The 15,110-nt window shown below is 43.6% G+C and overlaps 1 protein-coding gene across 1 annotated transcript in view; it reads right to left on the minus strand.

Moving 5' to 3' along the window:
* Positions 1-14,787, minus strand: part of FGFRL1 (fibroblast growth factor receptor like 1) — a 253,333-nt gene extending 238,546 nt beyond the window's left edge. Inside the window, exons 1-2 of the mRNA XM_073342841.1 lie at positions 14,082-14,787; positions 11,970-12,079 (exon numbers count right to left, since the gene is read on the minus strand). Of these exons, the coding sequence (XP_073198942.1) occupies positions 11,970-12,030 (61 nt within the window). The 5' untranslated portion in view covers positions 12,031-12,079; positions 14,082-14,787. The remainder of the gene's footprint in view (positions 1-11,969; positions 12,080-14,081) is intronic.
* Positions 14,788-15,110: the final 323 nt, after the last annotated feature.

Here is a 15,110-nt window from a genome sequence, read left to right on the forward strand (position 1 = left end):
TTAATCTTTCCTCTTAAATCAATTCCCCCAGCCCCTGATATTTGTGTACGCAGTTGAAAACAGCACCGGCTTTTAATTTTGCAGCCTGACTGCATTATCAACTCATATCTAATGTGCTGCCCACTCTCACTACGAGGACTCTTTCAGCATTACACCTCACCAGGTTTTTCTACCCACTGCAAACGTGCATTTTTAATTATTTTCCCCCACATGAACGAGGCTGCTCTTACTCAATTTGAATCTCAATTAGTTATTTTTCACCCAATGTCTTATCTCTCTAAGTCCCTTCAGACTATTTCTCTGTCAAATAGGAGTTGTGCATGTGAATCTGAAGGCAGAATTGGGTCATTTCTGCTCAAAGAAATTGAGCCACAGGCATGGACTGATTTACCATGATGAGTGTGTCCTTTAAATATTGTGTACACATCAGCCTTAGCTTCAATTTCACTGAAATGTCGGACTAATTAACGAACCATCCAGAGATCCTAACAATGACCTTCTCCCTCATGTAGATGCAGGATACCTTGATTTAGCTAACCCTAGGTCTCCCGCTTCTTCCTAATTTAGGTAAACCCATTAATTGTACCCCAGGAAGGCACAACTTCACCCCCAGATCTCTAATGTGCAGGGGAACAGTGCAGCCTACTTCCTGCAGTGTGGCTGGCCAGCTCTGTGGACCAGTGTGGCTTGGTCCTGGCCCCGCCTCCTCCTCCCTCTGACTTGCACCTTTCTTCCCCATTCACCCAGCACACCCAGCTGGACTTTAATTGTGTCTAGGCATGGGAAGGCTTCAAAGTCATTCAGGGCAGTAATAACACATTTGCTGCTGTGACCAACAAACCACCATGACAAGAATTTTGTACAGGGCCATTCCTACAGGGTATTTAGGGGCTATTCACAGCCAACTGATGTCTATCCATGTGAATAATAATACACCACGGTGGGTAGTATCTGCTGGAATGTGGATGAAAAGGGACACCACTAATAGTTGTGAATGGGTTACATCCATACCTTATCTTCAACAGAGTTCACACACACTGAGCTAGTCTGAAGGCTAATTCCTCTCTTTGGATTTGGTTTTACTGGGGACTCAAGAACAATAATACATCATAACCCAGTCTCAACTTTCTCCCTGACTTTGACTGTCCCTTGGATTTCTCTCCAGGACTCCCTGTCCCCACCTCCCTTATATCCTGGGTGGAGTTAACAAACTCACACCTGCCACCATGAGTCAATCCGCACAGACACACCCCTGGAACCTCAGCCTGTGATATTCTATCTACTACCCAAGATCCATAAACCTGGAAATCCTGGGCGCCCCATAATCTCAGGCATTGGCACCCTGACAGCAGAATTGTCTGGCTATGTAGACTCCCTCCTCAGGCCCTACGCTACCAGCACTCCCAGCTACCTTCGAGACACCACTGACTTCCTGAGGAAACTACAATCCATCGGTGATCTTCCTGATAACACCATCCTGGCCACTATGGATGTAGAAGCCCTCTACACCAACATTCCACACAAAGATGGACTACAAGCCGTCAAGAACACTATCCCCGATAATGTCACGGCTAACCTGGTGGCTGAACTTTGTGACTTTGTCCTTACCCATAACTATTTTACATTTGGGGACAATGTATACCTTCAAATCAGCGGCGCTGCTATGGGTACCCGCATGGCCCCACAATATGCCAACATTTTTATGGCTGACTTAGAACAACGCTTCCTCAGCTCTCGTCCCCTAACGCCCCTACTCCACTTGCGCTATATTGATGACATCTTCATCATCTGGACCCATGGAAAAGAAGCCCTTGAGGAATCCCACCATGATTTCAACAATTTCCATCCCACCATCAACCTCAGCCTGGTCCAGTCCACACAAGAGATCCACTTCCTGGACACTACAGTGCTAATAAACAATGGTCACATAAACACTGCCCTATACCAGAAACCTACTGACCGCTATTCCTACGTACATGCCTCCAGTTTTCACCCTGACCACACCACATGATCCATTGTCTACAGCCAAGCTCTGCGATACAACCGCATTTGCTCCAACCCCTCAGACAGAGATCTTGTAGGTGTTTGTCTCTATCAAGCACTCTTACAACTACAATACCCAACTGCGGAAGTGAAGAAACAGATTGATAGAGCCAGAAGAGTTCCCAGAAGTCACCTACTACAAGACAGGCCTAACAAAGAAAATAATAGAACACCACTAGCCGTCACCTTCAGCCCCCAACTAAAACCCCTCCAACGCATTATCAAGGATCTACAACCTATCCTGAAGGATGACCCAACACTCTCACAAGTCTTGGGAGACAGGCCAGTCTTGCCTACAGACAGCCCCACAACCTGAAGCAAATACTCACCAGCAACCACACAACAGAACCACTAACCCAGGAACCTATCCTTGCAACAAAGCCCGTTGCCAACTGTGCCCACATATCTATTCAGGGGATACCATCACAGGGCCTAATAACATCAGCCACACTATCAGAGGCTCGTTCACCTGCACATCCACCAATGTGATATATGTCATCATGTGCCAGCAATGCCCCTCTGCCATGTACATTGGTCAAACTGGACAGTCTCTACGTAAAAGAATAAATGGACACAAATCAGATGTCAAGAATTATAACATTCATAAAACAGTTGGAGAACACTTCAATCTCTCTGGTCAGGCGATTACAAACATGAAAGTTGCGATATTACAACAGAAAAACTTCAAAACCAGACTTCAGCGAGAGACTGTTGAATTGGAATTCATTTGCAAATTGGATACAATTAACTTAGGCTTGAATAGAGACTGGGAGTGGCTAAGTCATTATGCAAGATAACCCATTTCCCCTTGTTTTTTCCTACCTACACCCCCCTTCCTCAGACGTTCTTGTTAAACCCTGGATTTGTGCTGGAAATGGCCCACCTTGATTATCATACACATTGTAAGAAGAGTGATCACTTTAGATAAGCTATTACCAGCAGGAGAGTGGGGTGGGGGGAGAGAAAACCTTTTGTAGTGGTCAACACCCATTTTTTCATGGTTTGTATGTATAAGAACATCTTCTGTATTTTCCACAGTATGCATCCGATGAAGTGAGCTGTAGCTCACGAAAGCTTATGCTCAAATAAATTGGTTAGTCTCTAAGGTGCCACAAGTACTCCTTTTCTTTTTGTGAATACAGACTAACACGGCTGTTACTCTGAAACAGAACTTCAGAATCTCTATGCAGGGCTCTAACACTTGCTAGCAGGGCAAGCCAATGGAAGAACCCTATTCTGATTCATTCATGCATCATCAACAGAATTGTTAACCAACCTTGGATTCTGTCTCTTTCACATTTCTTTCCACTGACTTCAATGGGTGTTGCACCAGGCTTTTATAACAGCTGGGTCATGATTACTGGAGATGTTGCACAAGTCTGAAAGAACTCAGCTTGACTTTCAGCTCCTAAACTGATTCTGCAGGGATGATGCTCAGTTAAAACCGTTTTCTTACTTGTATACCGAGCAATACTCAATTTGAAATTCACTGAACTCCATGATGCCATGTAAACAGAGGCACTTTTCAGAGCAGTTGAAAGCTGAGTCTACCTGAATGGATAAGTAATGGAAAGAATGTGAACCAAGGATCACAGACCAAGTACTGTTTCACCAGAATTCTCACAGGAGTCAATTCACTGGGCACATAAAATACGAGCAACCTGGTCAAGGAAAATATGAATCAACTTGAACAACAGTCAAATAAAACAGAGGGCTTTTAAAAAATTGTATGTATTTCTGCATTTGTCTGCCCTCCACAGGTTTTTGGGTTTTCTTCTAATTTAACGTGCATAAATACTGACAACTCCAAAAATACTCACCAAAGTCAACAGAACCCAAGAGGCATCTAGTTTATGACACTTCATGCTTTACTCACTTCTCAATCACTTGACAGGATACCCAAGATTATGTAAATCTTTCATGAAATAAATTTATCAGGCACAAAGAGAAATGATTTTGGTCCTGCCAAGACAGAAACCACTCTTCCTTCAACAGCTATCCAGGAGGGGCTGAGGGGTGCAGAAATCAAGAGAAACATTAGTCTTCTCCAAGACATCTCTGTTCCCAATTTACATTTTTCTACCCTTAGTGCAGCTGAAAATTAAGTTTGAACACTTAATGGCAGAAGTAGCCTGGAGTTATTGGCTGGATTTCTTCCTGAAAATTGGAGTGGTTTTGATGAAATAAAAAGGTTAGGTTATTCACAGCACTGCTGGATACTGCAATACAATGCAGAGACTGTGGAATCAGGGCAACTAACCAAACTCCAGGCACCTGATGTTTATTTGACTCGAAAGGGGAAAAATTGGAGAGATGAGAACGGAGTCCATGGCAAATGGCATACATTGACTTGTTAAATAAGCCTTCACAACAGTATCCAGCCCCTCTGCACCCTGCAACACTCCCCTCAGAATGACACACATTTCTCTTTGCAGTCTTCTTGTAGCCGCGTTGCTTCCCCTTCCCAGACAAGAAGAGGAGCTCTGTGTAAGCTCGAAAGCTTGTCTCTTTCCCCAAAAGAAGTTGGTCCAATAAAAGATATTACCTCACCCACCTTGTCACTTACTCTTCTGGAATAAAACCCCCACAGGCTGACCTGAAGTTAAAGCAAAGAATGTCCAAGTTGCTTTCAGTCCCACGGCACATACTACATCATACTCTTAGCCTTCCAGCCCACCAAAGCTAGCAACAGGCAGAGAACGGTGCATCTTCTGGGAAAAGAAATGCAGCTCTAGCTGGAGTTTCTCTCTCCACGTACAAATATATTACAGCACGCAACAGCAATCCAAAACCCTGTACTCACACTGCTGTAAAATGGAGCTATGTGCTGTAATAAAGCAGTGGATTTGTATAAGTGTCAGCATCACAATTAATCTGCATAGGACAGTTCTTTAAGGACCAGATCCAAAGCCCATGAAGTCATTGGGAGTCTTTCCATTGACTTCCATGGGCTCTGGACCTGGCCTTTATAAGTCAAAGCAGATGTGTTGTATCTTTCTAACTTAGGCATTTCTAACATTCCCACTACAACAGCATCCTGGCCCGAAGATCTGATCCTGCAAGTACCTCATTAACTTCAATGGGGATACTCATGTGAGTAAGGGCTACAGAAGCAGATTCAATGGGTGCTTGTAATGGACTCTCTCCTCTTTGCCACTCTTACAATCAGCTTCTTTATGCTTTTATTCTTTTTAATTCCCTTATAAGAACAAAAACTTTCAACCTCTGTACAACAAAACAGGACAGGTCAGCCCGGCTAAATTAATAGCAAGACATGTTTATTATAGAAAGATCCAAGCAAAGATCCTGGGTTACAGGGCCATCTTCACAAAAGAAAAGAAATATAAATACAAACGAAAATATTCAAAACAAGATCAAATACATTTCGGCACAACTGCCCCACTAGAAAGCAAGAAGGAGGTCAGACGAAAGACAAACTCTGAGGAGTGAAATAAAATGAACAGGTTAATTAAAGAAGGGGGGAGGAGTGTTTCCACTGACTACTGCAATATTGGGATTAATCTGAAAGCAGACCTTTTGAACAGGGTGATTTTACAAGCCACTGCAGACCCAAGTAGGAGTTTCACATCTTTGGAAAAAAAGAAAGCTGCATTGATACTACTCAAACTGAATAAATACAGCAATGACTTCAGAATTTTTTTTTTTCAAAGCAGGAAAAAGACAACCTTTGTGTCTTTTTTTTTTTCCCCCCCCTTTGGTGAAAATGATTTTCCTCTTCCAGCAGTTAACACAAAATATGTAACAAAAAGGTGAATATCTCTACTTGCCATATTCAATAGCAACTACTCTATATACATCTGCATTAATATGTTCAGGGTTTATCACACTGTGCAAGCTGACGACTTGGAAAAGACCAAATCCTCAGCTGATGTAAATCAACTCACCGGGCCAATTGACACCCAAAAAGAAAAGAAAAAAAAGAAAAAAGCTCGGTCCATAGTTGCTAAATTCATTACAGTGCTCTCACACCTTTAAAAGTAGGCACTCATTAATTAGAAAGTGCTACTTACTCAACATTTGTTTTTCCAGAACAAAGAATTATATAGGGAATGTTGGAAAATAATTCCTAGGCATACTGAAATTACTTTTATGCATAAAAGGCAGACTTTAAAATTTATTTTCTGCATCACAAGAATGATAGATGTTTTTTTTTTCTCCAAAGGAAGTTCCAAGCAGCTGAACATCATGCACACTGTGGGAACAAACTTATAAAACCTCTTAAAAGCCCTAACACATTGGAGTGATTTTCTGTATTTCATAATAAATTAAAAAATAATAAAATATAATAAAATATAATAATAAATCAATGCTTAACTTCCAGTTTGACACACTTTGTATTCTATATTTACACTCAGTGACAATTTTAAAGTGAATAACACCACCAGAAAGAGGAGAAATTTAGGTTTGAAAAGTAATCAGGGTTCCCTCCGATCATCAAGGATATATAATAGGTAGGTATAGGCTATGCTGTCAGAGTGTTCTTGTGCAGATAGACCTGATTGAAAGCCAATTGAAGACAATCGAAAGACTCTCTTTGACGTCAATGGGATCCGAATCAGGTACTATATGCTTTCCTTTCCCATCAGAAAGAAAAAAGAAAGATGTCCAAATAATAATCAAGTCTAAGATGAACCATGGTATAGCGGTCTCTTTACAACAGAAGACCACGGTTGTCCTATTTATATCATCAGCATTAACTACTATTCACTCTTATAAATCATTACGTTTCGAGAACTTAATGGTAAAAATATTGCCTGGTATTAAGAACCATCTCCCTGAAAAGAAAACCGTCAAGCATTCAAGACCCATATTTCCCACATTTAAAAGAACAAGTGTCAAATACTGACATGTGATAAATATCTGTGCCAGCCTAGTGAATTTTGAGGTTGCCGTAGTTAAATTGCACAAGTAGTGAACTTATTGTAAGTCATGCATCAGTCAGAGTCCAGCTATTTTTTAAAATCATGTATCACACAAAAAAAAAAAAAAGAAAAAAGAAAGGAGTTATAGCAGTATGCCCCCATGCACCGAAAATAAAACTGATGTCCAAACTTGTTAGTTTCAATAAGAATATCAGTTTACTGGACAAAGGAAGGGCTGTTACTGCTCTTACCAAAAACTTCTAAACATACCATATGAAATCGTGCTTAAACTACTGTAGCAAGCCAAGTGCACCCTTGTGTTACCATATACGGTAACCCAGGCGAATACGATGGCAACTTGACAGATTTGGAACAAATATTGCGCTGTGTGTCACTCAGATACCATAAGCAGGAAAATATCAGATTGTATTACCTGTATCCAACCAGTGGTGTGCAGAAGCAGGAGCACACTGTGATAGTTCATTTCGTTAAAGGTTACTAACACAGGGCAGCATTCACTCCTGGGGGAGAGGGCCCACATAAGGTTCTCAGGCACCAGTTATCCCCATCACAGGGGCTGCATGGGGAGCATAGAATGGAGCAGCTGCAAAGAGGTGCTGGTATACCACATTGCACCCACATAAGTAGGCACAGAAGGTCACAAAGGGGACAGAATGAGGGGTGGCTCAAAGTAGCAGCAAGGGGGGCTGTATAAGCATAGGTCCAGTGAGGATAACACCAGTACAACTGGTGCAAATGGTTGAGGCTGCTATTCTATACCTTGCCCTGAGCCTGGGGGGTAGATTTTGTCTCTTCATCCCCTCTGCATCCTGCCTGCACAGAACCTGAATACTCAAGCTATTACCAGCAGGACAGTGGGGTGGGAGGAGGTATTGTTTCATATTCTGTGTGTGTATATAAAGTCTGCTGCAGTTTCCATGGTATGCATCCGATGAAGTGAGCTGTAGCTCACGAAAGCTCATGCTCAAATAAATTGGTTAGTCTCTAAGGTGCCACAAGTCCTCCTTTTCTTTATGCACACAAGAGTGGCTTTCACACATAAGGAGCATCCCTGTACTACCGTTAGCCCCAAAGGGGAGGGACGACCAAAGGCTTGTCTGCACTTGGAATTATACTGAAATAGCTATTCCAAAATCATAATTCCAGTGACAATTTTAAAGTGAATAATGACACCAGAATGGGAAGGAATTTAGGTTTAAAAAATAGCCCAGGGTCTCTCAGATAAGCAAGGATATAGTAGGTAGGTATTCTCCATACATGCCCTTAGCTAAAACCTTTAAGTTTAGATCCCTGAAAGCACAGGTTCAAACCCTAGCTAGGGAGAGCTGGCCTTTCATACTGCCAAACAGAAAAATGAAATTCCATGTGTTCACTTTGCAAGGACTCTTTTGTATGAACCCTTAAAAACTGAGTTGGTCCCTACTCTTCATGGAAATTAAAAATCCCATAGCACCTTTCGTAAGAGTTCAGGTTTACCCTGGTTTCTTTAGCCAAACCTTCCCCTCTCCTGGAGTGTACACTGCATGTCAGCTGGCTGCCATCCTCCACCGCAGAAATGCCCTGTATTTCAATAGTGCAGGAAGGATGCACAGCCAGCTCCTGCAGCTGTGATGCTCGCAAAACCCCCAGATTAGTTAGCATGAAGACTGCAGGATAAGGCCACAGGCACAAAGTCCTTTGGGATCCTTTACCAGGAAAGGTGCTATCTGAATACAGAGTAAAAGAATATAATGTAAAGTTTAATGGAACATTAAGATCGCAGCTAAGCGCTCACAAGCCAGGAAATACCAGTTAGAGTTGCATGAGCAGCCTTAACTCTGCCCTCTTGTGCAAACGCATTATGATCCAGGCCTTAATTCCATGATCACACAGCATGCAATGTGGAATCGTGGAATTAGCACTGTAGCACCATTACATTGCTTTTACCTAATGCTTTCATGAGACATTTAAAAGAAGTTAACCTAAATCTTCAAGCTTGGATGTCAAAATTTAGGCACTTCATTCCACATCCAGAGGTGATGAGTGCTTGCCATTCCCACCAGCAGGCAGGCATCCATATAGCATACAGCAACCCATGTTGCAAAGTGTTGGCCATGATACGGGCTACATGCATGCAATCTACAATCAGGACACACATTAATTGCGAAAAGAGTCCCCTCCTGCTTCAAAGAAATATCCGAATATCCTCAACCTGAGATTCATCCACTGGGTTGTCTGTAAAACCTCCCTGACGGAAACAAGTAATATTTATATATCTGCAGTGATCTAACCCAGCGTAAAAAAAAAATCCATGGGCATGTTACAAATGGGGCACATTTCAAAAAGTCTAAACATTATCCTGATGTGTTTTAAATAAGGGAAAATGTACAGCATCGAATAAGGTTTCAGAGCTCTAGATATTTCTGTTTCTCACTTCTGTGTGTTTAAGTCCTCAATCCTACTCCCATTTCCGTCACAATCAAAAATCCTATTGATTTTAGTGGGAGGAGAATCAGGCCTTAAATGTGTTACCTTTTTTGCCACTGCTTTTCTTGTAATGACACCTTTCCTCTTCATTTGCTCCATTTGTCTCTCTCCACATCAGAAGGTAAGTGGATTATATTCTTTTTCTTTGGCCACAATATAGTAATTTACCACATTTTTATGCCATTTAAACAATCAGACTGTCTCTCTCACCATGTGCAGGGCATATTTGTCTGGAGCAGTAAAGAGGTCTGTTCACCAGACAATGTAACCTTACAAAGTTTACACTATGTCTAGGTAACCTCTACAAATGCAAAAATATGATCTGGTTTGAAATCATAGCTGTGAATTTTGTGTTATTTCTGTTCAAAACAATCGTTCACAGCACTGTGAGTCATTAAAGCTGCATACTATATTTTAAGTGCAATAAAATAATACAAGCAAGATAGACAAACAAAAATTAAAGAAGATTTAGCAATAAAGCAGTAAATACTCTACTCAAAACACTGCAGAAAATAGACAAAATCTTTTTGTGGTATACAGCCTACTCAAGATTTCTCACTGAACTCCACTGGGTACTCAAGTCTATTAGAATAATATACATTCACGGGGTCATCTTAATTCATAACACTCCTGTCCATTGCCTACAACTTAAAACTGGATCTCCATTGTAAACCATGCCTGGAATTTAGACTTTCAGGTCTTAAAGGCTATACACTGTTTTCCTTTTCATTCAGCTTCCAGCAGAATCATTTTACAGTGCTTCTGCCTCCATAAAGTATTTACTTGGGAGTCAATGCCAAGAAAAAACAACAACAATGCATTAATCAAGCTCTGAGTTTCTATAGCAATGCTTTTTGTCCCCTCTCTCACTCTCTCTCTCTCACACACACACACACACACATTTCTGGCAAGTTATGGTTTCCAGAACTAATAGCAAGTTTAAATATTTAAATTGTAAACTAAGCAACACATAATCTTGCGCTGGGCATTTTTAATGGTTGCTCAGCAATTTATGCTTCTTCGACAGTGTTTGGGATTGCAGCTGGGGCAAATCTACATCCTAAATACATACAACCATTCTCATGGAACAATGCAGTCCTCTCCTTTGTGACCAGTAGAGAATCAGTTAGACTGAGAGAGTGGTTTATCATTCAGACTTTCCAAGGCTAACGTGACAGCACTGGCAAAGGTATGTTAGACCAGTGGTTCTTAACCAGGGATACATGTACTGTTAGGGGTACACAGTCTTCCAGGGGGTACATCAACTCATCACAACAGGCTACATAAAAAGCACTAGCAAAGTCAGTACAAACTAAAATTTCACACAATGACCTGTTTATACTGCTGTATATATTATGCACTGAAATGTAAGTACAATATTTATATTCCAGTTGATTTATTTTATAATTATATGGTAAAAATGAAAAAGTAAGTAATTTGTCAGTAATAGCGTACTGTGACACTTTTGTATTTTTAGGTCTGATTTTGTAAGCAAGTAGTTTTGAAGTGAGGTGAAACTTGGGGTACGCAAGACAAATCAGACCCCTAAAAGAGGTACAGTAGTCTGGAAAGGCTGAGAGCCATGGTGTTAAACTAATGCTGAGGACAAGTAATGGATGCATCTGATGAAGTGGGTTTTAGCCCATGAAAGCTTATGCCCAAATAAATGTGTTAGTCTCTAAGGTGGCTACAAGGACTCCTTGTTGTTTTTGCTGATACAGACTAACACGGCTACCCCTCTGAAACCTGTATTCTGACCCCATAGCTTTTGTTAAATTATCTTCTCATACAAAACCCTCTCCTCCCTTACCTCAACTTCTAGGTCATTGTTTTTCAATCCACCACTGGTCGGGTAACCTGTTTATTGAAATCTGATCATCTGCTGGAGTCCCAGTGTTAAAATATGTGCTAGCTATTGAGAACTGTCATTTGTCTGTCACTTGAGAAGTTAATGGATTTGTTTGTTTAGTTTGCTATTGGGAATACACAGGGCAGAGTTTGGAGGGATTACAGGAGGGGAGAGGCACTCCTGATCCACAAAGGAATGCAATTGTTTTCCTTTAACCCTACACTGAAAGTTGAAAGCCAACTGTGTATTTTTACACATAAACGACAAAAGCAAAGAGCTCACCTGCAATTAACAAACTGGCCAAAAAGTGACAGGTTTCAGAGGAACAGCCGTGTTAGTCTGTATTCGCAAAAAGAAAAGGAGTACTTGTGGCACCTTAGAGACTAATAAATATAATTTATATAAATTTATATAAATAAATTGGTTAGTCTCTAAGGTGCCACAAGTACTCCTTTTCTTTTTGGCCAAAAAGTGACCATCTTGCATCCGAGTTGCGATATCACGGTCAACACTGACAAAATGTGCCATGGGAGGAATGCATGTGTGGGTGGACGAGGGGGAAGGGAGATTCTATGCAGAAGGAAATATCATGATTTGGTCTCTAAAAGGACTATAGCGTGTTGGAAGAACATGAGCACAACTGGAGCAAATGTAAAGGCACAAGCCACAAACCATTTCCAAGGCTGCATAAAGCTCATTCTCCTTACCTCGGGCTGAATCAGAAAATGCAATTATCCCTACAAAAAAGAGCGCAAGGTGGAATTCCATTTTGAAAACTGGTTCCGTCTGTATTGTACAGATTTCTGATCTTTCAAACCTGGAGGAAGGAAAAAAAAAAGGGGGGGGGAGATGAGAATTTAAAAAAAACAACAACCCTCAGTGCGTCAGTAAAGCAAACAAAATTTGTACCAGCAATTATAAATATTTATAATTCAGTCTTTTGCATTCAGCATGTAAAACTTTGCTCTTTCCTAACCTTTCGCTCTTGCCTGATATAAATCAAGCACTTTTCTTGGTATCTTGTACAGAACCAGTCTTGTACGCAAGCAAACATTAGTGAGTGGCCATAAAACAAGATAGCAGGTTAAAAACTTCTGGAGGAACTGAAAAAAGGAATCTATCCTTTCCACCCACAGAACTTAGCTTTTCTGCTTCATTGCTTGTAACGTGGGTACGCCAGAGCTTTGTGTATTTCCTTCAGTGCTGAATTTTACTTCCCAGCAATTCATTTCCCCAACCCTCCTTTCCTTTCAAGCACGGCTTGTTTTGGTTTACACCAAAGGTGTGTCCTACTGCAAGCTTGTGTTTCACACCCTTGAATATTCCTTAGCTGCTCTAATATCTGTTTTTAAAAAAAATCTAAGTAGATCAGGTTTACTTTACTTACACTCTGTTCGCCTCCTAAAACTCTCACTCTCTAAACACTATCTGAATTCCTCACTCTTGTAAACTCCCTGATTTAAACACTCTATGCCCTCAGGACACACAACAACCCATGTACAGCATCCAACAAACCAAATAATTACACATTGCCATTAGCTTACAAATTTGCACCACAAATTCTTAAGGTGGTAAAATGAGGTTGTTGGTGGGGGGGGAGAATCTCTGCCCAAGGCATGAGTTCACATCAATCCACCTGGGGAGCGTAGAGGGACACATCATGTACCGTCATTTCCATCTTACAGAACTGCTCTGCAAGGAAGGGGAAAGAAGCAATCCAGAAATGTTTATACCTTGCAAAGGCAAAGTGAGGCATCTCAGAGAAAGGCTATTTTGGTTGCTGCTCTTATGTTAATATATTATTTACAGCAGGGAGCCTGAGACAGGTCATGCCGGGAGAGGTAACCAGCTCTCAGCAGAAACTGTGCTTCCCAAACCAACCCAGCAGAGCAGTGACGGTCCCTGACCCTCCCAGCCCCACCATCCGGAGTCAGGAAGGCACACAGCCTTGGTCCAGGGCCCATGCGACCATGCCACCCCACAGCTGACCCCATTCCCCACTAGTCAGTGAGCCCTGTAAAAGAGGGGTGCAGTTCCCAGCACTTCCCCATACCGGTCTAGATAATACTTAGTCCTGCCATGCGTGCAGGGGACTGGACTAGATGACCTCTCGAGGTCCCTTCCAGTCCTGTGATGCTGTATCTCTCTGGCCAGCCAGAAGAAACCAGGCTTCAAACATCCAGCGTGAAACTGACCAGGGGTTTCCTGTCCGTTTTTCAAGTAAACACCTCCCCTCGCCCCTGGCCAAAGGCACCAGAGCCAGTGAGGTCTAAGGCAGATGGACCCTGCGCCTCCCCTGGGCAGGCACACGTGTGTATTGATGACTCGCGAGGTAATTCTCGCTCGTGTGCCTCTTCCTTCCCCGGAAGGCCGGCGAGCGGCCCCAGCGCTTGGGAGGGTAACAGGAAAGTTTCTGCCTGCTGCCCACCCATGGGAGGAGTGTAACACCACATGGGCCGCGCAGCCATCCCCTGCCCGCGGAGCCGCTCCAGCGCCGAAGACAGCCCGAAATGCAGAGAGCCCTGACTAATCATTAACGTTAATCCTGGCTCCTTACATGACACCAGCGCAGTGCCGGAGCAGCCCGCCGGCCTCCTGCCTTCTGGCTGGGGCGGCTGGCTCCAGGGGGCAGGTACCGGTGCGCCCTAGCTCGCTTCAAGGGCAGATGTTAACTCACTTCTTAATTCATTAACGCCTGCGAGCCCCCCAGCCCCTTCCCGCGCGTTGTGTTTAACCTCAGCAAGACACAGGGACTTCGACCAACTGTCCCGGCTAAGTTTCCTTATTTCATTTTCTTGGAGGCTAAGCGAGCCACTTACCTTCACTTGCAGCGCGGGTACTTAACAGCGCGCTGTTTGCCCCATCATAAGAGATCCCTTTGAATGGCAATCCGGGCAAGTCAGTCCTCTAGCCAGTCCCATGGGCTGCCCCTTTTCATTTCAGCTTCATTCCTTCCGCAGTCGGGCGGGGGGGGTCAATCAAACTTTGCACTTTGACAGCCCCCACCTTGGCAAGGCAGGGAGGGCAAGCGCTAAGAAAGCAGGTTCCTTCGCTGGGGATGTGTGCCGTTCTTGGCTCTTTTGTTTGTCGGCTGGGTGTTGTTTTTAAAAGGAAACTCACACTGCAAAATATACCTGAGGGTCTGGAGTCCCTTTACCTACAACCCCTTCAGGGCGTTCATGAAAGCATCCAAGTCTCAAGCCACCATCTTCCCACCAGAAAACACTTTGCCACAAAAGGCGTGGGCTCTCTCCGCGATTAGCTAAGTCAAGGGGAGAGAAAACTTGTATTTTCCCCGCTGTGCACGAGCGGCAGCTCCGGGCCAGGGTGCGAGTGCGAGTGAGCGAGCGGGCGGGCGGCCGGTGGGCTAGGAATCTGCAGCCCTGGCTCTGACAGATCCCCCGGGAGCGCGGGAGCTCTGAGCTGCAGGATGCCGGGGTGATGCCGCCCTGGGTCCCTCTGAGCCGGGATCACGTTTACGGGGAGGGGGGAGCTGAAGCCAAGGAACAAGCGCTAAAGCAAGGTTCCCGGCAGGGCTTTGTGATTCTGGGGGAGCGCAGAGCCGTAAGGGCGGCCCGGCACCGCCCAGCTACAAACTTCTCACCAATCAAGTTAATCCCTCCGCCTCTCCCTCCAGCCCACTTCAAGGCTGAGGCTCCCTTTAACCCTTTGCAGAGGAGCTGGCTGGGGCCGGGGCTTGGAAGCTGTGGGTTCCCCGGGCACTGCAGTCCAGCCCAAGTAAGGGGGTTGGCTGGCTGGCTGTCTCCTCCCCACTCTCCCCAGCTCAGAGCTCCACCCAGCTGCCCGATCCATTAGCACTCACTTGAGCCTTCCTTTGGTGGCAATCT

The sequence above is a fragment of the Lepidochelys kempii genome, chromosome 4 (assembly GCF_965140265.1).
Source record: "Lepidochelys kempii isolate rLepKem1 chromosome 4, rLepKem1.hap2, whole genome shotgun sequence".
Lineage (NCBI taxonomy): Eukaryota > Metazoa > Chordata > Testudines > Cheloniidae > Lepidochelys > Lepidochelys kempii.